At 42.7% G+C, this 25087-nt stretch overlaps 1 protein-coding gene across 4 annotated transcripts in view; it reads left to right on the forward strand.

Annotated features, from left to right (window-relative positions):
- The window catches only part of casz1 (castor zinc finger 1), a 168143-nt gene extending 143455 nt beyond the window's left edge, over positions 1-24688 (forward strand). For all 4 annotated transcript variants that reach the window (XM_079478792.1, XM_079478793.1, XM_079478791.1 and 1 more), the window contains 15 exons: positions 7-72; positions 2509-2599; positions 5514-5678; positions 7150-7322; positions 7409-8277; positions 11445-11577; positions 12170-12233; positions 12963-13132; positions 13890-14012; positions 14202-14519; positions 14669-14867; positions 15802-15973; positions 18160-18308; positions 18401-18635; positions 20763-24688. In XM_079478792.1, the coding sequence (XP_079334918.1) occupies positions 7-72; positions 2509-2599; positions 5514-5678; positions 7150-7322; positions 7409-8277; positions 11445-11577; positions 12170-12233; positions 12963-13132; positions 13890-14012; positions 14202-14519; positions 14669-14867; positions 15802-15973; positions 18160-18308; positions 18401-18635; positions 20763-21991 (4156 nt within the window). In that variant the 3' untranslated portion in view covers positions 21992-24688. The remainder of the gene's footprint in view (positions 1-6; positions 73-2508; positions 2600-5513; positions 5679-7149; positions 7323-7408; positions 8278-11444; positions 11578-12169; positions 12234-12962; positions 13133-13889; positions 14013-14201; positions 14520-14668; positions 14868-15801; positions 15974-18159; positions 18309-18400; positions 18636-20762) is intronic.
- Positions 24689-25087: the final 399 nt, after the last annotated feature.

A 25087-nucleotide genomic window follows, 5' to 3' on the forward strand; every position in this document is an offset into this window, starting at 1 on the left:
TGATAGGAACGGCCTTCCTGTGGAGAAGCCCGCGCCTGAGGACATCAACGTGTACCAGAAATATATCGCCAGGTATGCAGATCCTTCCCATCACAAAACTTCACCACAACATCCTTTAATTGAGGACATATTTTACGCTTTAATAAAGTAGGACGGAGATTCGCGAAAATACGTTTTCCGCGCAGGCGATAAATTACGCGTAACCACGCCAGCTTTATGGACTAAGGAAAATTAATTGAATTAAGGGCCAGAAAGTGAGTCATTTTTTTGCCAGTGTCACATTCGCTGCCAATGCAAACGCTCCGTGTGTACAGAGACGCCCCGCTCTGTAAAATCTTGAGCAAACAGCAAGAAATGTTTGTGAAAACACTCGACACGTTAGGAGACACACGGTCACAGCGAGCTTTGTTCATTTCTAGCCGAGCGTGTGTGCCATCGGGCATGTCTTCACAGATAGTTGAAGCTTTCATTTCTAATATCTGCACTTCAAATGAAGATACTGAATCAACTAAATGACAGGGTCTCACGAATCCAGACAAAGCATGGCGATAGACGCAGCACACTCCAATATCGGCTTCTGTGTTCCTTTTGTCACGCCAGTAGAAAGGTGATTATCATTTGTTTATTTATTCAAGCCTTAAATAGAGAAAAAACTGTGTTTCAAAAGGCAAAGTGGCTTTGGCGTTAATGATTACTCTCCCAAGCCGTAACATGAAGGCCACAAATCAAAGCCCTGCCACTAACAGACACACACACTTCCTTGTGCGCACACAAAAACCCTCCTTGGACTGATTACATTTTGCAAGAAGATTTAATTAAGGAATTTTTAATGAGGCTTCTGCTGGCACTGCCAAGAACTGTTTTGATATTTGCACTGCATAATGCATAAAATTTGTCTAAACATCTCGGCAGTTGATGCGCGGGGAGGCAGAAGATAAGCCCAGATACAGTTTCAATTTCCGTGTTGGGAAAAAAAGAAAGGAAAGAGAGGAGGGGAAAAAAGGAAAACGAGGGCTCATAAAAAAGGGCAAACGCAGCCTGGTGTGTTGGGGGGTTGTTGAAGGATCGGGGTTGGGTGGGGTGGAGGGAAATCATCCACGCTAATGAGAGAACAGTCGTGCTAAAAAGCAGCTTTGTAAACTTGTCTTCACCCACCAGCCCCCCACATAAGGGGAAAAAGTTCTTTATCTCTCCGCAATGCCGCGGTTTGATGTTTAAAGAGCTTCCCTGTTAGTGTTTAGTCACTGTTTTCCCTCCTAAATGCGTTTATGTATCCACCATCGTGGAAAAACTTTGATCGGCGTGTCTCTATTGTGACGGGAGATGTGCAGCAATCTCTGTATCGTGGCTATATTAATATTTAATCCGCCGCTGAATTGCACCGTGGCCCATTAGCCCCCTGACGCGGCAAGTGGGAATTTTCCAGAGGCAAAGCGATACTGCCGGGGTGGGCTGCCATCCCAGAGGGCTCTGTGTACACAGACCCTGAATGTTTGAGAGACCCACTAATGGTGAGTGGGTTGAATTCACGCACATGGCCCATGCGAGCATTCACGTAGTTGCGTTGTAGTCTCGCTTTTCATTTTTGCAAAGCAAACGCTTCCACCCCGAGCGTCCACCACCCTACCGAACGCCACCCACGTTTAGCAGGTAGTGGATTCGCCATTTAATTAGCTTAATGAACTCAGCAAAGTGATTTGTAAAAGCAGTCTGGGGATAATCTAGGCAGTAGGGAGAAAAAAATTATATTACTTAGCTTTTTCTCGGCTTCAGCAGATGGTGCTTTTGGCAGCGGCTGCGCGACTGTTTATTTGTGTGTTTTGAGCTGTAATTGGAGGTTTTTAACAGTCATCATCGTCGGGGTTATAATCAGCCTGTAAACACTCAGGAAATGTGCCTCTTTAAAGCGCCGCCAATCTACGGAAGACCGGGCGAGTCGGAGAGGAGGAAGCCGCACGGAGACACACTCAAACCTTTCTATTAGGCCTAACCTTTCTCTGATTAAAGCATCGGTTGTTAACCTGGAGAGCCCAGCGCTGATTTGGCAGGGCTTAAAGCACAAGCAAATGAGTGAATTATGTTGGGGGTTACAGTTTAATAAGAGTCTACCTAGTGCCTTTGAAGGCAATGGAACTAATTTGGTGGAGATTGCTGTGGCTGGAGAGCGAATTGCAATCGTATGGTTGTGGAAGCGTAAGCCTGTTTCGTCCGCATGTGTTTATAGTTCTTTGTAATGACTCCGTGAAGATGACTCTGTCAGTGTAAGGGCATCTATCAAGCGGAGATAAAAGGCTAAATTGCCCTTTTGAGATCAGCCCCCACATTGTCAAAGGTAACGGAATAGAAAACCTAAAATTGTCTCGAATGTAGGTTTTGTTCTTTTTGAAAATGATCTATTGTTCACCAGATGATTCTGAAATGGTATTTATCTGTGTGTTGGATAAATAATGAATCTTTTGTCGAAACACTAACAATGACTCAAATGTAACATTTCCGCTCTGTTTGTAGGTTCTCGGGGAGCCAGCACTGTGGCCATGTGCATTGTGCTTACCAATACAGAGAGCATTATCACTGCATGGACCCTGAATGTAACTATCAGGTGAGTTCAATTCACAGGCAGGTGTAAAATTAACACCCGTTCAGCAAAAAGTAAAAAGTGGAGCCAGTTTTTGTTGTTGGTTGGTAAATAACAAGGAACTGCAACTTATTACACTTTTTCAAATGAAGCCATTGTTATAAAATCATAAATAGTTAAAATGTTTCAATACAATGTTCATTTAGTTCTGTTAGAAACAGTACAGATACATATTGAGAATGAAACATATATTTATTTATATACTGTAGGACGTCAGTGTTTTGGTACCCGTCAGTTCTTCCTCTTTGATGATAAATGAGATGATGTCAGCTGGGTAATTTTGCAGTGCAACGGCCACGGTTCAACACCCCTGAACATTCACTCCTTTCTGTTTAAAAACCAAACACCTGCTTTGTGTAAGAGAGTCCACTTACCATTGAGAGTGTCACAACATCATTATAAACCTCACCTGTACTTTTATCCCATCACTTCCTGGCAGTAAAAGAAGACGCCAAGAGGAAATGATTAAAACATAAAGAAGTAAACTGTTATAATAAAATATTTGCGCCGTACTGGGCTCTTGTAGCACAAATAGACAATTGGCCTTCCTTTTTGTTTGGTTAATAGTAAGATGCCTTCTTTTTTCCTAAGGACATCTGCTAATACCCTTGGGCCATTTATAATCCCCTTTCACATTATTAATCTGATCCATGTCCTGCGAGTTGTCATGTTCAACGCTGCAAAATCGGAATTAAGCAGATCAGAACGCAGACAGCAGCGGCTTGTGCGCATATGGCAGTAAAGTGCAGGAAAAGACGGAAACATTTGTCGGGCACATCAAAAAACCTGCCGCAGCCGAGAGCTGCTCAGTTTTCCGTCTATCAAGCGCTCTCTAGTCATAATCTCCCACTTCATTTTTAATCATCTGATTACATTTTTCATTATAAACATCCAGGATTCCTGCCGAAGACGACAGGGCAGCTGCTGCACATAATGGAGACTCACGCAGCCCAGCAGGCTGCCTCTTGTTATTCAAGAACAATTCGTCAAACGGTTAGAAGAGCTGGCAGAAAATTCCCTTTGAAACTGTCTGTTTTGAGAATTGTGTTTATTGAGCGTGTTTACATGCACGTCATTAAACACTGGAATTCACTTTATTGGAAATACTGAATAAAATCTCAGTTTTCTTATGTATGCAAGTTGTACGCAGTTGACTAGAACTTAGTCATGACAGACAGGAGGCTGTGCTCAGCCCAGCAGAGAGGTGAGGCTCGGATGAACTTTTTGGAATTGAAAACTTCAAACGTTATAATGTTACATGACAGTGCTGGAATATTATCCCGCTGTTGCCAACCTCTGCTCTATTGCACACTGGCCTTGCCTCTCCTTTCATGGCCGTTCATCCTGCAATGTGATGGGAATCTTAAAATAAATGTCCACGCATCCATGTGCCGCAGACCTCCAGAAGCCCAACTGATACAATTTCCTGCCGTTTTCTACAGTTCCGCTCAGTGTGGCCGCAACCATGATCGGTATCTTTTTATTTGCGCATCGACATCCCAAATACCTGCCATCACGTTTTTTTATACATTGGCTCATATATCGTATTATAGAGTTCTCTTCTTTTGGAACGGTAATAAAATCAAGGCTAAATTTAAAAGAATATATATTTATAAATCTAGTTTTTATTTACTCGTAAGATAAGCCTGATAGATACTCAGTGAGGTTTTGCGTTTTCGACGTTTCTGTCATATTTTCTTTCTCTCCTGTTGCTCATTTATGTAGAAAATATGGATTTAAGTTTGAAGAGGCTCATTGATTTCAGCTACTCTGGTTTCAGTTCCTGTAATATTAGCTCAGGCCCAATTACTGCAGATTTGGTTGCACCGATCTCTCAAGAGTGAGTTTTTTTACTCACATCGCTTCATTTTGTTTCCGACTGCTCCACGCTGTAGGAGATTTTAATTTCGAGAAGGGGTATTTTAGCATATTCCCTCATTATTATCGTCTAACCTCGCACAAAACTGCGCTTTAATACTTTAATTAAAAATGGAATCATATCTCAGACGGGGAATTAAAAAGAGAAACATTTTTTGGTTGCCTCGTTTGTTTGTTTGTTGTTTTTTCCCTGTGCACGTTCGAAAACCATCTGCACGGAACATGATTTTTCAGAAGCTGTGAATATCACAACTGTGATCTCGCATGTCAAGCGATCCATCTTAATTACAAATGGCGAAACGTAAAATATAAACACGCTAGCTTGGGAGCCTTTGTTGGAAGCGAGTACTGCGCAGATTCGTATAAGAACTGAGCATGGTGAGAGGAGTCTTTTCTGAGTCATAATGCAATGCATTGAGTGCGTATAGAGATGGCCCAGGTAATTTTGATATGAGTCAACTTTAAGCCATTGTACGTGCTACAGTAAGTACTGGTTAATTATCGAGGTGAGTTTGAGTGTACGGTTAGTCTGGGTGAATTCTGACTGGCATTTTAACTTTTTTTAAAGGGCACTGCGGGAAGGCCACACTACCCGTAGGGTCGTCCAGAAAAAAGCGAGTGATATTGTTTGTAATCATGTTTACAACATGATTGATTTGGAAACCTAGTGTAATTTAAAGATCACGTCTATGATTTCAAATCCATTTTTTACCAAAACAACGCACAAAAAGATAATATTCAGAGTTTAGTAAAAGCGCAAATGGCTTTGTGTACAATGTGTATGAGACCATTCAAAGGACCCTGTGCTGTATGCTACAGCGATGCTGTAAAGTGAAATCCCGACTATACCAGCTGCAACCATCTCTAGTGATATGAACCATTTACCCACCTGGCTGCAATTGTTTGCAGTGCTCTGCAGCTGTTGCAAGAGTAATAAAGCAACTCACTGCTGGTTTCCTCCTCCACCGCCATACAAACTCTTTGTGTTGTGTTTTGACAGAGATTCACCAGTAAGCAGGATGTGATAAGGCATTATAACATGCATAAGAAGCGGGACAACTCCCTGCAGCACGGATTCATGCGCTTTAGCCCACTGGATGACTGCAGCGTGTACTACCACTGTTGCCATCTCAACGGCAAGAGCACCCACTACCACTGCATGCAGGTAAACCACAAGAAAAGCCCCTATGCAAAAATAATGCATATTCACATTAACACAGACTAGTGCAACGTTTGGCACTCCTGCTTGTGTAAAATGTTAGAAAGCTGTGTACATTTTTCCTTTTCTGAATGACTTTGAAATCACTACAGTGTTTGCCTATATTGCAGGCCAGGATACAACAAGCTTTGGCATTTTGGCAATTGCAAGAATAATGTTCTTCCCCGTTGTACTTAATATATTTTTGATGGTATTTTTTAAACTTTGGAGGCTTTTGAGTGGAAAAGCATAAAGTTCTTCTACATATTCCTTTATGTAACCATTTGCGAGATGTTTTTGTCCGTGAGACAGGAGGTGTCATAAAGTAAATCCAACCAGAATAAAAAGGATGAACAGGTCCTCCTCTGTCCCCCTCGCCCCTCTCTCTCTCCTTAATTGGCATGGATAAAATTCGGTTAGTTGTTTATATGAACTCGACATTTTTCATTTTTTAGTACCAAGTGGAGAGTTGAAGATTATTTCCCACCAGATTTGTTTAATTCTTTACATCTGCTTATTTTCAAGGTGTCACCGAGCAGAGTGCTTTTTTGCCGCCGGGAGCCGTGGCCCGGGCTTAAGATATATTCCTTTTTTAAACCTCCGTAACGGCGTAATTGTTATTAGACATTTCAGCTCTTGTTTTAACAGCAGTGAGAACAGGCAGATGTTGGCACCGGTTCTCCTGATTTACGGGGAAAAAACAGAGTGGCATTTTTTTCATTGTTTGCCTGAATATGGCCAAGTTACCCCGTTTGCACGGCTGAAAAGTGCCAGAGATGATATACAATTGCTGGTTTTAATTCAAACATTAGTTCGTGTTCCTCTGCTGCCCAGAGGGCTCATGAGTGCTGCTGTTGAGTAACAGAACCTTTCAAACCAAAGTAAGTGACAGTTTGCCCGAACAACCCCCCTGTCTCTATGCTCTTAGAGACAGCAGAGATGGTGGTCTTCTAATATAGACTTAAAACCTTAAATGGAAGAAGGTTTCAACCACACGCCACCTCCCCATGCTATGTTTTGCATATTGCAAATTGAGAAAAAAACTCCTCACTTTTATCTCTTTGAAGGTGTTTTCATAAAACGCACATCTGTTTTTTTTGTAGGTAACAGGTTTTGGTTTTCATATTTTATGAGTTGTTGTCTCAAGAGTACATTTTTAACAAAACTCAGATCTTAAAGAAAACGTTTCCTGTTTATTTTTTTAGGTCACCTGTTTCTTTGCTCCCCACATTGAGTTCATCGCTAAACTGAGCTATTTTTGTGTCACATCTCAAAGATGTTGTTTTCACGTCCCTGCAGACTACGAGAACTCGAGTGCCAAGCCACTGTTTTCATACTGAGCCTTTTTTTATCCAGTGCACCAAACTGAAACTTGCACATGGTTGTATGTACGCTTTGTTTCATCAAAGCACTTTTTTTCTCATTTCCTGTCTGTCAGGTGGGCTGCAACAAGGTGTACACGAGCACCTCAGATGTCATGACTCATGAGAACTTCCATAAGAAAAACGCACAGCTGATCAACGATGGCTTCCAGAGGTTCCGGGCCACAGAGGATTGTGGGACAGTTGGCTGCCAGTTTTACGGGCAGAAGACCACCCACTTCCACTGCAGGTGACTGCTCGTATGCAATGACATCTTGCTAGTTAATACGTAGTAGTAAGATTTACACTTTCATCCATTGATTTTTCCCGCTTCAGGCGCCCCGGCTGTACCTTCACCTTCAAGAACAAGTGTGACATAGAGAAGCACAAGAGCTATCACATCAAAGATGACGCTTACGCCAAGGACGGCTTCAAGAAGTTTTACAAATATGAGGAATGCAAGTACGAAGGCTGCGTCTACAGCAAAGCCACCAACCATTTCCACTGCATACGCCAAGGCTGCGGCTTCACCTTTACCTCCACAAGCCAGATGACCTCTCACAAACGCAAACATGAACGACGCCACATCCGCTCCTCAGGCGTGTTGGGACTAGGCTCCTCCTTCTTGTTGCCCAAAGACGAGCTGGAAGAGTCAAGCAACGATGACCTCATGGACTTCTCCGCCATCAGCAGCAAGAACTCCAGCCTAAGTGCTTCTCCAACCACCCAGCAGTCCTCCACAGTACCGCACTTGATGTCCACTCCAACCACCACAATGTCCTCCAGCCACAATGTCAAGCCCACTGCCGCACTGCCATCGGTCAGCCGCATATCCACCTTGCTCTCCCAGGCTCTGCCCAGCAACGTGCCCATGGCCTTGGCTCTTTCCAACAGTCCGCTGACTGGGGCCTCCAACCCCTTCTTTTCCCTCATTCCCAGAATGTCCATGCCGCTCACGCCCTCGACCGCTGGTTTGATCTCAGCTGCCACCTCCGTAGCGCAATGTAATTCCATGCCTAACGATTCTCTACCACAAACCTCAACCCCGACTGGGGACCCGTCTCCTGCCACCGTAGCTTCCACCCCGACTTCCTTTGCCGCGTCATCCATCATGGAGAAGATGACAGCCAGCAAGTGTCTGATTTCTCCAATGATGGCCAGATTGGCTGCTGCAGCCTTGAAGCCCTCCACTAACCCAGATGCAGGTGAGTTTATGTCATTATCACCTAATGGGTTGGGTCACAGTGGACACGGGATGTGGTCCTAGTTATGACATATAGCATGAGGCTCCGCCCATCCAGGTTGTCATGACAATAATTGTACTCAAATCATTAAGCAAGGAACAGGAAGAGAAAGATACAAATCTTTTAAGGGGATCATTCTCTCTCTCTCTCTCTCTCTCTCGCTTTTCATCTGTATGTACGCTAAAATGGCAGGTTCAGGTCATCCCACGCTGTCCACAGGCGGAACACAAATCTCTGATTTCAGGATTAGGGCAAAATTTAAAAGGGCTGGTTTGCTTCTGTAGTCTTGTTATTGCGGCGATCATTGTCATGATACCCACAATCCATTAGCAGATAAGTGCTGAACTAGTGAGTGGGCTCTGTAAAGCGGCCTCTAATAGCATTCTCAGGAGGATCGCAGGGCCTGTGTTCTACATGCTTCCTCATCACCGGCCTCTCTTATCTGAGCGTGCACTCGTTCTAACCAAATGGAGCCTGAATAATGTTAAGTTGAGAAATTGGAGGTACAAAGCAGCTTTTTATATGCGCTCTGATATAGAGGAAGAAATATCAGAAACTGGTGAAGCAGAAATGACTCAGCGCTCCAGTGAGGCGGCTGTGTGTGTGTGTGCGCTAGTGTGTGTGTGTGTGTGCACGCAAGTGTGTACATGATGAACGGTAGCTTGAGTTTTTGTTCCCGGTTGTCATGGTGTGTATAAAAACAATACTTATTTATTATGTCTGTGTATAAAGACTTTTTGCTTGGATTAGTAAGCAAATAAGATTCAGTCTCAGTGCTGAGTTTCAGTGATGGTATCAGGAGTGCATTACTGTAAAAATACTGTGGTACTGAATGATTAATATATTCAAGTACTGCGGTATTTACATGTTACATGTCCAAAATAAATAAACAAATTGTGCATCATGTCCAAACAAACATTGCAGTCCCATAATACTTTTATACTGTGGCAGGCTTTTAATGTGTGTGCTGATGTATATTTGTAGAGCTTTAGCTGTCCCAAGACAGTCATCGTCTTAACATTTTGTTACTTGAAGGTGTATTCTTAAGGAACCTCTCAGATCTTTTCGATGAAGACAATGAGAAGGATGAGTAATAGTAACGTGTCAATGGCTAGCAGTTTACAAATGCTTAGACTGTCCTACAAAATTGCAGATGAGAATAAAACGAAATGTGTTAATAGCATGTGAGATACTTTCAAGAAAAGTAGAAGTATAAAGCAGAAAAATAAAGAGAAAAAAATCCCCACTCAACATGGTTGAGAATGCAGATCGTAATGTGGCATTGCTAATTTTACACGTTTGCTCAGAAAAGACGTGTGAACAGGACATTTGGGTAAAATATGAAGAGGATGTGGTCAGAGCTCAGCGTTAGAAAGAAGAGAATGATGTTTACTGTGGCTATTTTCATACAGCTTTGTTTTTTCCAAACTCTATTTTTTAGTCAAGGGGCAATTTGCGAGAAACACATCTCTGTTTTACTGTATTTGCGGAGTGGCTCTGCTAATTTGTTCAGGTGGCGTTATTTCCTGGTTGAATATTCACTTCTTCGCTTCTTATCCCAGAGTGTTTGGGAGGATCTTGAAATCTGAGGGGTTTGCTAATGAGACACCCAGTACAAATGATCTTTCACGAGTTCAGTAACTTTGTTGAGGTAATTACACGGTACAACATTATTCTTGGATAATTTCCAGAAAAACACAGCTTCGCGATCGTACGCGCTTTTTTCTCTCGCTCCCTCAGATCATTGCCGATTTTTGTCATAGAAACGGCAAAGCTGAAGGTTTAATGACTCTCTCCTCACGCGGCCGTTATTTAAACGTCCCTTGTTAACGTCAGGCACTTTATCTCCGCCAGAAAGAGAAAGAGAGAGAGGGCTGGGCTTAATGTCAGCCGGGCCGATGTAGAGCAGTTATTCGGAGAGGTTAACATCATAACCACGCACCGCGGGCATCACACGTTCTGACTGCAGATTTGGGCTGAATGGAGGTGGACGATCTGCATAGTTTTAAGCACGAAGACAGGCGGTAATTAGTCAAATGAGCGTTACACACAGCAGAAGACTAGAAATATGGCGAACAAGAGATGCTGGTGTGCGCTAACCTTCCGGCTTTGTTATGAAGCCATGCGCCTGAAGCCGACACAGTACAATGAGTCATTATTTTACCTCCTGTAATGAGTACAAGAGTAACAAAGACAGTGTCACATCACACACATCAAGAAGTTGCAGAGCAGCACACATCTGATAAAGTCCGTGTTTGTATAAGGGTGTAAATGTGACCCACGGGTGTTTGTTATAGGTTGTCTTGTGTTTTTCACTTGGTTAAATGCCCTCTGAAGATCAAGGTGCAAAGCGGGCGATAGCTGTCAGTTTTCCTCAGTGGGCTTAAAAAGGCCACCCCCACAATCACTGCTGAAGCACCCAGGACTTATGCCTGGGACTCTTCCGTTATTTCTGACCTTTTTTTTAATCAAACACCACTTACTGGCTACCCAAAGCGTGGCCTTCTATGTATAGCCTGAGGACAAATTAATATTTCAATCATTTGGGGATTGGAGGAAAAGCCAGGTCGCATTTCCGTCACTGTATTCTTTTTTCTTTGGCCAACCTCCTTTATCAAAACACTCCCTGCCCAAGCCTCCTGTCTCTTCTCCTGTCTGCTTTGTTCTGAATACCTATTTTGAAAATCCGATCGAGAGGTCACGCTATTTGAACTGATCTGATTGGCTGTCACCTCTAATCTGATGGACAAGCAGATGTTCCTTTCGGGCACGCTCAGTGGCATCGACGGCCGTGCGTCGCCGGGCCAACAAGGACACGTTGCCGCGGGAGGGATGGGCGGTCAGTCCGAATCTGCCACTTTCCCTCAGCATTAGCATGCCTCTTAATGACCAGTTACGAGGCAGCCCGGCAAATGAATTGTGACAAGCGCTGCTCCGAAAGAAGTCTTTTTCCCTCATTCCCTCTGCCTCTCAATCAACATTTAAACGCCGTGACGGCCTGACATAATTCCGCAATAATTATCACTCCTGGTCTTCTCCTCGGCCGGGACAGAAGTCAGATTGGATCTCGTCACGGCGTAATAATAATGCTGACCAACGCTAACTTTCTTTTCTTTTCTTCTCCTCAGGGATCGGGCAGGCGGCTCAAGCGGTCCGGTTTAATCCGGTCGAAGTAAAGCAGGAACCCATGGACTGCGCCTCCGGGGCATCCCAAGACTCCGTTCAAGAGCACAGCTTGGACTTGAGCAAGAAAGACCACAGGTACCCCATCATCCTCGGGTCCTCCCCCAGCGCCGCTCGACTCGTGCCCGCCTACCCCGCTGTGATTTATCTCTCAAATAATGCTGTATTGTGTTAATTATTGTGAGTGCTCTTGTTAAAACCCCCTTCACAAGGTGGGTCTGTGGAGTGATCAAGGAGGAGAAGATTTACACACTCCCTCCTTCCACCACTAGGCCAAATTTACATTTATTCGCTTGGCAGATGAAGCATTCACGGGTATGTGCGTTGGTTGGGATTCGAACCCATGACTTTGGCTTTGCCCGTGCATCGCCCTACCAGTTGCGCTACAGGAACAACATCATGATCGATCATAGAAAATCGGAGCTAATGTTTCTCGCCTTGTTTTCATAATGCACGTCAAGTATGAGGCATGACATGTTTGCGCATTCATTTAGATGAAAGCGCGTTTGCATAAACCCTAATTTCCACCCCCCGGTTTACAATGCGACACCATACGACGCATTTCATTTTTCCTTTTTCTTCATTGTATATTCACAATCTCAGATAAATTACAATATTTACTGTTCTCATGCAAATCTCGCCTAAACACTGTTCGTTTTGCATGTTCCAGCACTGAATCAAACGGACACCCAGCACCGGGAAATACATCTCTTTTATCTTCACTTATGAATAAGGTAAGATTCATCCATCAAATGCTTTTCATCCCAAGACAAATTAGCAGGATGCAGAGGGGGCTGTTTGTTTTTTAATGTTTCACCACTAATAGGATGAGTTTGTATCATTTAAATTTTCCAGCCATTTTTCATACAGTGTAATTTCAGCCCGGCGCTCACAAATTAATATAATGAAGCAGGAGCCGGTTGCCACGGCAGATATATAGAGATGTTTGTTTTTTGATGAGCTGTTTTGAACTCTCCGCACATTTTTTTCCTCTGGCTTTCTTATTTTTCTTCTCCATCTGCTCTATCTTTATTTATGGACTTTGTAAATTATTTGATTAAAAAGTCAGTGCGGAGAAAAAGGAGCGACCGTCACCCTCATTTTTTAAAAAGACAAAATGGTAGCGAACAGATATTTAAATGTTGTGTGTTTTTGCTTAGATTAAAATGGACATTGTTTTAATCATACATCTTGTATGACTAATACAAATGTGGTGCGCATGTACCATTACCTTGATGATTTAAATAGAAATTTTACTCTGACAGCTTAAGCTAAGCTCTCTCTCTCTCTCTCTCTCTCTCTCTCTCTCTCTCTCTATCTATCTATCTACAAGAATTGTAACTGAAACACTTAGGATGTCTCAAACCAGGCACACTGCACAAAGCAATATTGCTGAAGTTATACTGTTTAGTTTGTACGGTATATTGAACATTGCTTAGACACGCGTGTTTACATCTTTGCAGATGACACACATGGCCCACAATCCGGGATTCTTCAACACGTTGGATCTGAAGTCAGAGCTGGAGGGAGCTCAAGCAACCGATTGTTCAGACGCAGCTCAGTATCTCAGTGCGATGATGAGGAGGTCAGGCAAAGAGAAACCGACTGAGCTCTGGAGGGCCTATTTGCGCAGGTGTCTGACATTATCCTCTCCTATCACTCCCAGATTTACTGCTTCAGCCTATGAAAATGTCATTGAAAATATTTTCTTAAAGAGATATCAAATCTTAAATTGTCTTTTCTATGTTTTTCTATATTACATTCTAGGTATTTAAAAGACAACATGAAATTTAAATCATGAATAATTGCAAATAATGAAATAGTGAAAGCTGCAAATAAAAGCTAGAAGAGGGTTAAAATGGTCAAAATGATTAGAAGTAGTTTCCAGTTATAACAGATAAAATCGCACACCTTTTCCCTAATACTGTTTGCAGTTGCTGTTGAAAATACTTTATAGGTATGTTATTTGTCATCTACCCTACTACAAATCAACCCAGTGTACCCAAATACTGTAGATCCTTCATGACAGAAAACTCAGTCGTTCCCTGGCCGCTCGTCCTCTGTTTCTTGTCAAAAGTGCCATCTGGTTTGTGTCACCATTTGTCTTTATGATGTGCTGGTCAGTGCCATCCCCAATGTTTGTACTCAGGTTGTTATGTGGAAAGAGAAAGTTTATCTAGAGCATGTGATGTTACATATTTAGTTTCAAAGCCTTGACAAAATGTCCCAGCGATGAACCGTTGTTTTTGGTCAATGCGTAGTTCACCTAAAGAATCACTTTACTCAAAGTCAGTTGTTCATGAGCTAAACCCAGAATTACCGATGCCATTTACAAGCAATTTCATCCTTGTTCTCCTTTTAACAGTTGATAATTTTCCCGCACGTTTCAGGTATGACATTGACGATTTCTGTGAAGCTCAGTGTGATTTCTTGCACAAGATACACTTTCATTGCCTGGTGGAAGACTGCGGTGCTCTTTTCAGCACGATGGACGGCGCAATCAAACACGCCAAGTGAGTTGCTTTCCATTTATATATTAAAACAAAAAGATAAAATAGTTACATCAAAGGTGTTAATGTTAAAGTTCATAGGCACACACACTCACAATTTACATGATTTTGATGAGGAAATGTTAATTTGCTGCTATTTTTATCAGCTCTGTTGCAACACATCTAATGGGTGATGCACCTCTCTGTCATTAGCTTCCACTTGAGGGCCAACCTGAAGGTTAAATCGGAGACCCCATTCAACGAGAGCAAGGAATCCAATGACAGTGGCTCTAATCAAATGGCTGTCCCTATTTCCATGGCCAAGACACCTCCCATGGACGTGCCCAGCCTGGCTGTGTCGGGAGGGTACAGCTCTTCTCCCTCTCTTCAGGCTTGGAAACAGCTGGCTGGGTCCGTCCCTCAGCTTCCCGCCTCCATGCCCAGTATGCCGGCCACTTCCCCTCTGGCCACCACGTCCCTGGAGAACGCCAAGCCCCAGGTCAAACCTGGCTTCCTACAGTTCCAGGACAAGTGAGTTGGCATTGTGTAATACCTGTCTTTGAAATTCATAATATTGTGGTGGAGTGATTTACATGGCTTACATGTGCTGCCGGTATTTCCATGTCTTTTGCTGAGTTTTAAATATCTGACAGACGTTTCATTATGCTTTTATCCCTCAGTGATCCGTGTCTGGCCACTGACTGCAAATACTCCAATAAGTTCCACTTTCACTGTCTATTTGGAAACTGCAAATATGTGTGTAAAACATCCGGCAAAGCTGAATCGCACTGCCTGGACCACATTAACCCCAGCAACCACCTGGTGAATGTGCGAGACCAGTTCTCCTACTATTCTCTGCAGTGTCTCTGTCCAAACCAGGTGAGCCATAGTACAGAAAACACTATTTTGTTTTTGTTAGCAAACACATTCAATACACATGTATTGGACTTTGGCACGTAACTCAATACAAAAATATATTCCAAATGTTTACGTTGAAGTTGTGGACTTGGGCCAGTAAACGTTTATCCAGCAGTTCCCTAGAACACCCTAGCAAACGCATAACAACTACCAGGCCCCTCCCACAAAACACCCTAGAATTGTGGTGGCAACGTTTGTCTTAAAAAAACAAGAACAGATTGTGTAACTTTGGATTTAAACTACCCTGAAAACATAAGCATAGGTACACATTTATTGTGCTAAAAAGGTTTTAATTTCCCCGCGCCAAGCAGACATGAAAGCAAACACACAGCGGAGACCCCAAAGGTGTAGAAAATAAACAAGTTTTGCTTTTCATCAAAAATTCCATCATTAATAGAAAAAAGCCCTCCCCTTCCTGCAACGTACATTTGGAGCAAAACCTGTTTAAATGAATTCATCTACGCTCCTCCGAGCCCCCCCTCCCTCCCAGAGCAGAGTGGGTTCTGTTTATGTGCTCCTGAGGGAACTGCCTCTCTGGAAACAGATGGTGGTACAGAAACAGGTTACATTTCGGAGGACACACGCATTCACACGCACAGACTAATGAATTGATAAAAGCTGTTTCAGAAATAGACGAATCGCAAAATGAACTAATTGGTGCGTTTTTATTGAGGTCAGTGGCTGCCGGCCCAAACCTCAGATCTCATTGAGGCTGGTCCTGTCACATGCTTTGAATAATTGTCCAGAGTTTAATGAGTGGACATAACCTATTTCTTTCATTTTGGTTCGAAAGATGGTCAGTTTGGTAATGCTTGCAAACAAATGTAATGCATGATAACTATGGGACGTGAACGTTTGGTGTGATGGTCCATGTTTTTCCGGGGATTTTTCACAGCACTGTGAGTTCCGCATGAGGGGTCATTATCATTGCCTGAGACCCGGCTGCTTCTTTGTCACCAACATCACCACCAAACTACCGTGGCACATCAAGAAGCACGAGAAAGCAGAGAGACGCGCCGCCAACGGGTTCAAATACTTCACCAAGAGAGAAGAATGTGGAAGACTTGGTAAGATCAAGCTCTAGCGATTGTTAAAATTATCATTCTGTTATTGACAATATGTTGTCCCATGTCTTAAAGGCAAACAACAGTTTTGGCCCGAAAACAGTTTGCCACAGTATGTCTCTGAATGAAAAATCTCATCTTCAATATCTTGATCTCCGCTCTACATCAGTGATTGTTTCCAAACAGATTCTCTTCATTGGCAGCAACAGTAAAAGTACCGTTTCCCACGCAAGGTTGCTAATTGCTACGTTCTTCTCGGTGTTGCGCATAGGTGCGAAACGGTTGTGCTTCACACGTTTTCATTGAATTTTGAGTATGTTTCCAGGAAGCTGTTATCCTATTAGTATCTGTGCATTGATATTTTGTCATTTGCACGGTTTTCACTGAGTCAGCTAGCAACCATTTACGCTGTTCTGAACAAACACGTTGGGCGGAATTAAAGACGGCCCGTCTCATTGTAAACCTGGGGACGTTTCGTTTATATAAAAAAACAGATCTAGAAAACTGTGTCTGCCTTTTTGTCATACATTAATACTTCAGTATTTATAGTAGGCAATCAAATGGAGGTTGTTTTCTTGGGTATATTTAACCTGTCAGGAATGAGCAATTACATATGTTTGTTAATTACTGTGCCTGTCGAGCTCAGTCTGTTTGTGTTGCTCTTTTTCAAGCCTCGATCATCATCGCAAGCAAGCAGATGCAAAGTTTGTATTATTTTCCGCCAAATTCAGACAGCGCTATGTTGTGCAGTTCAATATAAAAAATGTTCAGCATTTGATGTCATTAAAGTAGTTTAGTCTAAGGGACAATTCCTCCAAACAATTCTGTTCTTCATTTATTCATCCTCGTGTCATTCCAAACCTGTATGGTTTCTTTCTTCTGCAGAACACTAAAGAAGATATTCTCAAGAGTGTTGGTAACCACACACCATTTGACTTCATTGACGTCTATTGTATGGACACAAAACCACTGAGACATTTCTCAAAATATCTTCTTTAGTGTTTTACAGAAGAAAGAGTCATGGATAAATGACAGAATTTGTATTTTTGGGTGAACTGTCCCTTTAAGTGGTTGAATTTATATATTTGAGAGTATATATTTATTCCAGAGGCACTAAAGCAACAAACAAATAGACCTTAAAAGCGAACACAATATATATATATATATATATATAAAATAATTAAAAGACATTTTCATGCCCTCACATTCTAACATCCAGGGCGCTTTTGTCACTTTAAGTGTCATTTCTGCCCCAAGCCCTTGTTTATTTCTGACCCTTCCCTAGACTCTCATGTTTTGTGAGGTCTCTGATCTCTCCAGTCGCATTGTTAGCGGTATAAACCAGGGACATGTGACAAAAGCAAGCCATCGAGTCATAAAGAATTGATGGTTCAGCTGGACTGGGAGACTCGTATCCATGGAAGCAACATTAAACAGAACACCAGCGATGAGGTTACCAGGATCCCGTGGCACAAAGAGCCCTGATATTTCAGCATGTGCTCATATTTACTCAACTCTGCCTTTTTAAAGTATATCACCCTTGTGTACAAAAGCAATCTGACAACAGGCCGCCGGGCACACGACGCCACGGGAACCATGGTAACGGACAAGCCCGCACCTGCCCTGAATGCTACTCTTTCAATTATAGTGGCGTGCGTTATTCACAATAAAATTATGAAAAGCACCCTACAATATTTGATTAGTGCACAGAGGCAATCTGTAAATTTGAAAACATATAGCAATTAAAATCAGTAGGGCCCTTTGTGTATGAAAAACATAAAAACGTTAGACGCGTTTGGGATGGGGGGGGGGGGGGTTGCGGTAATACACCAGCAACAGATAGGTTGTGAAAAATGAATTTAATATGGAAATAATTGTGTGTTTACTTTGGTTTGCAGGGTTGTGCATTATTGCTTCTACGAACGCAGAATGTATTTATGTAAATTCCAAATTGAATAAAAGATGTCATTGTAATAAAAGAGCACCACAGGTCTAATCTTCAAAAGGTTCTACTTTCCCAGTGTGACACTGGACTCATCTGCTCTGTCTCTCTGCATTATGCAGGCGCGGGACGGAAGCACAATGTCCTCATTACCTCGCTGAGAATCCATGATGTATGTTGTCCCTGAAACCCAGGCGCGACGAAGATGCTCATCACTAAAGTTAATTTTGTCGCTCGTTTCTTGCAGGGTGCAAGTACAACCAAGTTAACAGCCATTTCCACTGTATCCGTGAAGCCTGTCAGTTCTCCTTCCTGCTCAAGCACCAGATGACCTCCCATGCCCGCAAACACATGAGGAGGATGATGGGGAAAAACTTCGACCGGGTTCCTTCCCAGGTTCGGCACTTTTATAAGATAGAAAGGGAACAAATGAGATCGGTTTTGTTCTTTTGCGTCATCCTTTAACGGTTTTGTATCCCTTTCTATAGATGGTCTCTCATGCCCATCAGGCTGAAGAGATGCAGCACATGGCCAGTCTTGCGTCGTCTGGTGTGATGGGCAGCCACCCTAGTCTGAATTCAAACTTCTCCAACATGATGGAGGAAAATGATGAATATATGGACTACACTGGTTGTGGAAGCCCGCTTGGCCTCTCTTCAGAATCCTCTAACCCAGACCGCAGTTGCAGCAGCACCCCTGTGGGCAACGATAGCTCGCCTGCAGGTGAGTCCACCTCAGCAACACAACATTAATGAATGTTAAACATTTTGCGACGGATTAGGGGCCGATCACAAAGGATGCATCTTGAATCTCTCAGTTTTTTCAGTGTGTCAAATTTTGTCTAATTAAAATGAGTTAGACTTCTGTATTTTACACTGCGCCTAACACGGCCAAAATATAATAGCACTGAATGAAACCATTGGAGGAAATCTTTAGAGATTTCTCCCGGTCAAATTTCACCAGTGTTGGGTCGTTGTGTCAGTGACCTGCAGGCTTTTGTGCTCCCCTGATATATAGTCACGTAATATTCGCTACTCTTACTGAATTTCTTGTAGCTGCGACTCATGAAGTAGCGGCTTCATGTAGCATTAGAGCCGCCAAATGTTTCCCACTGTAATGATATTTATTAAATTATAGAGCACTAAATTTGTTATATAGTCCTCCACACGCACAGCTCACATTAACACTGTCCCCATGGCGACTCTAACAGAGGCGTCCCATCTTTACTGTCATTGAACTCGGTCGCCTGAACACAGGCAGCACAAGTTATAAGCCTTTTTAAACTGGTTCAAAATGAAAGAAATAGCCAAAGTAGCTCTGCTAAAATGAAGATTGAGGGATATTCTTCCGTAAGTTATATTGTTTTATTGTAAGTGATAGTTAATTAAATTAACAAAATTAAGAAATGAAATTGCATTTATTTATCTTTAAAATGTGTTATTTCTAAATTTAAAGAACCACATAATTTGACAGAAATGAATATGATTGCTAGCGTTCATGTATGACAAAAAACTACCATTCGTACTGTGTAGAACTGGAGGAAGTTAGCAAAAAGACCGCAATGGCTTACTAAATCTGAGCTTTTGCTCTTTCAATCTGAGCTCTCCTTCATTGAATAGATTTTTATGGTTTGGCTGTTTGATTTCAAATGTTATCTTCCATTCTCATCACTGTTGCTTTTGGCTGTTGTCTGACTTTGGTTACCATTTGGCTTTCATTATTTCATTACTTGATCTCTTTCCCTTTTTCCTCCCCCACCCTTTCTGTCTCGTACCTTCCTGTGTCTGTCTTTCACCATCCTTCTGTGGCACTGTGTCTCTGTAGGACCAGGCTATCAGGTCCCTGCCACCACTACCTCTGCAGATACTCCTCCTTCTTCTCAGTGTGCACCTCTTCCTCCATCTTCTCATCAGCCCGCGCTCCAGAGTCAGCCTCCATCTCTCTCCTCGGCTCTTCTCCGGCCGCCACTCCCTTCGCTCCCATACCTTATCTCCCCATCCTGTCTGTCATACTCTCTGCTCAGCGCCTCTCTCGGAGCCAGTAGGAGTGTTGTCATGCCAACCAACACACCAGCTTTCAGCCCCATCATTCCTACTTCGTCTTCGATTAAAAACGACGTCCCTATAGTGCAGGACGCTGCAGGTACTTATCCCGTCTCCACCCGAACACTGCAGCTCTAGTCTAACTGTAGTTTGGGTTAGGGATTTTAAAAACTTGATGTGAGAATAAACGCATTTTCAGACCTCATGAACAAACTTTTGAGACTTTTCTAGGCAAAACATTAGTAAAGATTACCTATTATGTATTTCATATTGGGAAAATATAAGAAATTCAGAGCGCATACCATATCAAACACATCAGAACAGGAATGAAAACTTGTTTAATGGCGACTTTAACAATATTGTCTGGTAAAAATGTTTTTACCTACGCAATAAAGTTACACACAAGCCAATAAATTGATTTTGGTCACATGTAGTACAATGCACACTGCCATTATGTCCTCAATTTAAAATTGCTTGCCATTAGTAGCCTGCTGTAAAGGCTTGTTTAATCTTGCCAGAGTTTAATAGAGTCATGTGGTTCCTGCTGGCCAGTATGGGGTGCACATCATTAGCACTGACCTCAGGCTCTCCCATAAAGCCAAATGTCCAGTAGTATACCTATGCGTGGCATGTTAAAATGTCACCGGTACATTAAAGAAATGACACTGGCCGGATTATAGCATGGAATCATCTTCTAGCACATGACTGTTGGAGGGGGCGTTACGTGTAGCTTTGATAGAGCACATGTCTCCTGCTTTTGCAGAATCACTACTTGACATCTAACCTGCAAACGCCTCTTTACCAACAGGTAACACCATCTCTATTCCCACGGCAACCGGCTCCAAGAAACGCTTCTGGATCATCGAAGACATGTCACCCTTTGGCAAGCGTCGCAAGACTGCCTCATCTCGCAAGATGCTGGACGAAGGCATGATGCTGGAGGGCTTCCGCCGCTACGACCTCTACGAAGACTGCAAAGACACGTCCTGCCAGTTCTCGCTGAAGGTCACTCACTACCACTGCACGAGGGAGAACTGCGGCTACAAGTTCTGCGGACGCACCCACATGTACAAACACGCCCAGCACCACGACCGTGTGGACAACCTGGTCTTGGACGACTTCAAGCGCTTCAAGTCCTCGCTGTGCTGCAACTTCCCAGACTGCCAATTCTCTGGAAACAGCACCCATTTCCACTGCTTGCGATGCGGCTTCCGCTGCACGGACAGCACCAAGGTCACTGCGCACCGAAAGCACCATGGCAAGCAGGACGTGATCAGCGCTGCCGGATTCTGTCAGTTCAGCTCCAGCGTTGACTGCGAAGTAGCCGACTGCAAGTACAAGCTCAAGTGTTCGCATTTTCACTGCACTTACCCTGACTGCAAGCACACTGTGGTAGGGATGTCCCAGATGGACTCCCACAAGCGCAAGCATGAGAAGCAGGAGCGTGGTGAGCTGCCATCTGTGTCCCCCAACCGGGATGGCAACCACCACCATACAGGCCTAGCTGTGCCCCCACTGCCCATGAATCTTCCCCCGAGCTCACATGGCTCACCGGGGCTGACCCACAACAATATGGCCATGTACCTTCCTTCGACTGGGAGCACCGGCGAATACGAGCATCCTGCAGTGAACCTCGACAACTCTCTGAACCTGGGAACGGACACCAACAGCTCGCTGTTCTTCCTGAAAAATGCTGCTGGATTGGGTCTCTGCGACTCCATGGACCTGACCAAGAAGATGCATCGGGAACCACTGTCCCTGATCCCCGGGTCTGGCCCCCTTGCCTTCATGGGCCTGACCAATCCTCAGGACGACACTACAGGCACATCTGGAGACCCAGAAGATGACCTGTCGGCCGAGGAAGAGCCGATAGCCGAGGAGGACGATGACGACGATGAGGAAGAGGAACAAGAGGAGGACATGAACACAGACTCGTACGAAGATTCCATGCCGGACAATGGCGAGAGTTTTAATGCTTCCATGAACCACACCGAGACTTCCCGACTGGATAAGGAGGAGCGGGAGACTGAGCCCTAATCTATGCTGTAGAAGAAGAACTATGAATTCCCTGAACAAACGCAAGTTTGAGTGGCCTCATTTATCATGCTTAGAGACGCTGTGGATGACAGGCAAACAAGTAACTACACAAGAAAAGTGAAGGCCCAAAATGATTTATTGTGATGTTTACAAGATGACCAACATTATTAATTTAATTATGCATTAAAAAATGAACAGAATAGACAGACGAGGCCCTCTTTTACACATGGGTGGCTATGTAAACCTTTTCCTACACATCAGTCTTTTGTGTGTGTGCATGTTTGACTTTAATTTATTCGATTTCATTTGTTACTTTTTGTGTGTGGATAAAAATAATGAAAAAAACAATCTCTCTATATATTAATATCTATATAAAGTAGATGTGTGTGGATGTTAATGTACAATTGAATTGCAGTGACTGGGTCGCAGGACCCTCGTACCAATGGAGTGGTACAGGAATTATTTTACAAAAGAATGTCGATGACAATAACTGATTCAGAAACATCTTGTGTCATTTTTAATATTATTGAAGTGCAGGGCCCTGCGCCAGTACTCTAATGCTCCTCCGTGTATCAGTTGATTCTGTTTTTATTATTTACAATTTTCACAGTTCTCACTTAAACCTGCTGTCGTGGTCTGTGATGTCATAGGCTCAATTCCACATGGACGTTCACCTCTTTAGGACAAACAGTAAACAGTGACTGCAAAGCTCGAGGCCATAAAGCATTGATCTCAGTGAACGCAGCTCACCAAACTTTCTCAACGAGGACCCGTTTGGCATTGCATATTCATAGCGCACTTTTGTATAGATGAGAGCCCAAGCTTCTATTTAAGAAATGTTGTTGTCTTTTACACGATTGCATTACTATGGCTTTTTCGTTTGTTTGTTTTTGCATTATTTTGTAATTGCACAGGCATGACCGGGACGTGAAAGTGTCTCACTGTAAATGGATTCTTTTGCGATGACGGAGGCGAGCAGCCCACCGTGTTTTGGAAAGTTTTTAATGTTATGATGGTGCTACTACCCAGGATGAACAGGAGAAGATTACAGCTATGTCATTTTTTGTGTTCTTCGCCTCCACAAAATAGACGTACTCAAGTATCCATCAAACACAAAGCAGGAGACAAGTGTCTCGGAATGTAGGGTAAAAACAGGACTTTTGTAGGTGTTATTTTTCCTCTTCCCTTCAACGTTTCTGTAGCATGAAAAAACAGTTGTAACGAAGTCGGAGGAAGGCGACTGGCTTTTTGAAGCTTCTTTTTTTCAGAAGCCTCATATATCTATTTCTAAAAGGGGAAGAAACGTGGGGAGAGACTCTTTGTTTTTCTAAGAGGGCTTAATGGAGGACTGACATCACAGAGACACCGTGATGAATGCTGGTGATGGAAAGTGTGTGATTTTATGAATTGTACAGACAGAAAAACAATGTTTCAAGCTTTCATTTTCTCATTACAGCTGTGGTTTCGCTCCAACAATGACACGTTATTTAATATTTATGTGACCTTGCGATGAGAATATTCTAGGGTGTTTTTGCACTTTTTAGGTTCATTTTTACCTTTTGAAATTATGGCATACATCTTTTAACAGGGAATTTGCTTTACAATGTTGTTTAGTTCACTTTGCTTTGATGCACAAATAGTCTTCAGTGTGATGAAGATTCTGTTGCTCTGTGTTTTATTTAAGGAGAAAAAAGGAAAAAAAGGTTTCTTTGCTTCCAAGATTCAATGATTTCAATATGAGACAGGCATGCTAGGACCCGGCCTGCCAAACGCATAACACTAATGATGACTGTAATTTTAAATGAATTCTATACAGAGGAAATTATTGCAGTGCTCCGCTCCAAATTACAAACAAAAAAGAGAGAATTCATTTTGTTTGCTTAGCCTCCATTGAATATAACAAGAAAAAAGTGAGGCAAGGATATTACGATGAATTTCTTCCTAAACGTGGCTTTGGAAGAACTATCATAATATAGGAAACTAAATGTGTAGATGAATATCTTCGAAATATTGTTTCAGGAGGGAAAAGGTTGTATAGTATTTTCTTCTGTAAAAACTATATATGAACAAAAATGCTCTTTGATTAAAAGAAATTCCTTTAAAAATAAAATAAAAAGGAGAAATAAAGAATAAAAAGTTAAAAACTGACGTAACACCAGTATAGTTTGCTTGTATGTATGTGTGTGTGTGTGTGTGAGAAACAGTGTGCGAGTGTTTGCGGGGTTGTGTTGTTATTGCTATGGTTTTCCCATAGTGGTAGAGGAATTAGTGGTAATTAAATCTATACGAGTCCCATTATTGTAGCACTGAACAGTGGAGTGTGCATTTCTACCTTTTACGATAAGAAATCATATTTTTCAAAGCTGTATATCATGCGCAGTAACAATGTTCATCACCTCCGATATCTGAATCATTTAATACCACCCAGAACTCTGTTTTGTTTGTTATTGTTTTTGTGTGTTTTATTTAAATTTGTTGACATGTATTTTGCATATGGCATGCCCCTCTCACAGGACGTTGTGTTCTCTGGTCTCAAGTGCAAGGCAGTTCGTTGATTTCTGCCTCCCGATGAAACACTGATATGGCTTTTGGCCTGGGAGCTTTAACGTGCACTTGAATACATTTTATGTGTGTAAAATAGCAGGATTTGTAAAGACTCAAAATAAAGAAATTATAATTATTATAACAATGCAAATGGTCCACACAGTGTTTCAGGTCATGTGTTTACTTGATGAGTTTTGTGCTGATGCGAGCTGTTAAATCATGGGTTGCTATCCCAGAATCCAATGCAGTTTGTCTCGACAGCACTGCTGTGCCGTAGAGAGAGAGTTTAACAAGGCTGCAGTTAATAAGCCCTCACCCACTGAGACAAACACAGCTAAAGGGCACAAGGCCCCGGCTCTGTGGTACGACACAGAAGACACCCAACGGAGGGAGGAAAATAGTATTCCAACATCATTCTTTTCCTCTAGAGACAGAGCATTTACAAATACACAGACAGAGTCAATGTTTGTGCACATTGGCAACTGTAAATGAATGCATACGTTTACAAACATAATTGATTAAAAAAGTAAGATAACGCATGATTTTTAAAAA

Source organism: Barbatula barbatula, assembly GCF_947034865.1.
Source record: "Barbatula barbatula genome assembly, chromosome: 17".
Lineage (NCBI taxonomy): Eukaryota > Metazoa > Chordata > Actinopteri > Cypriniformes > Nemacheilidae > Barbatula > Barbatula barbatula.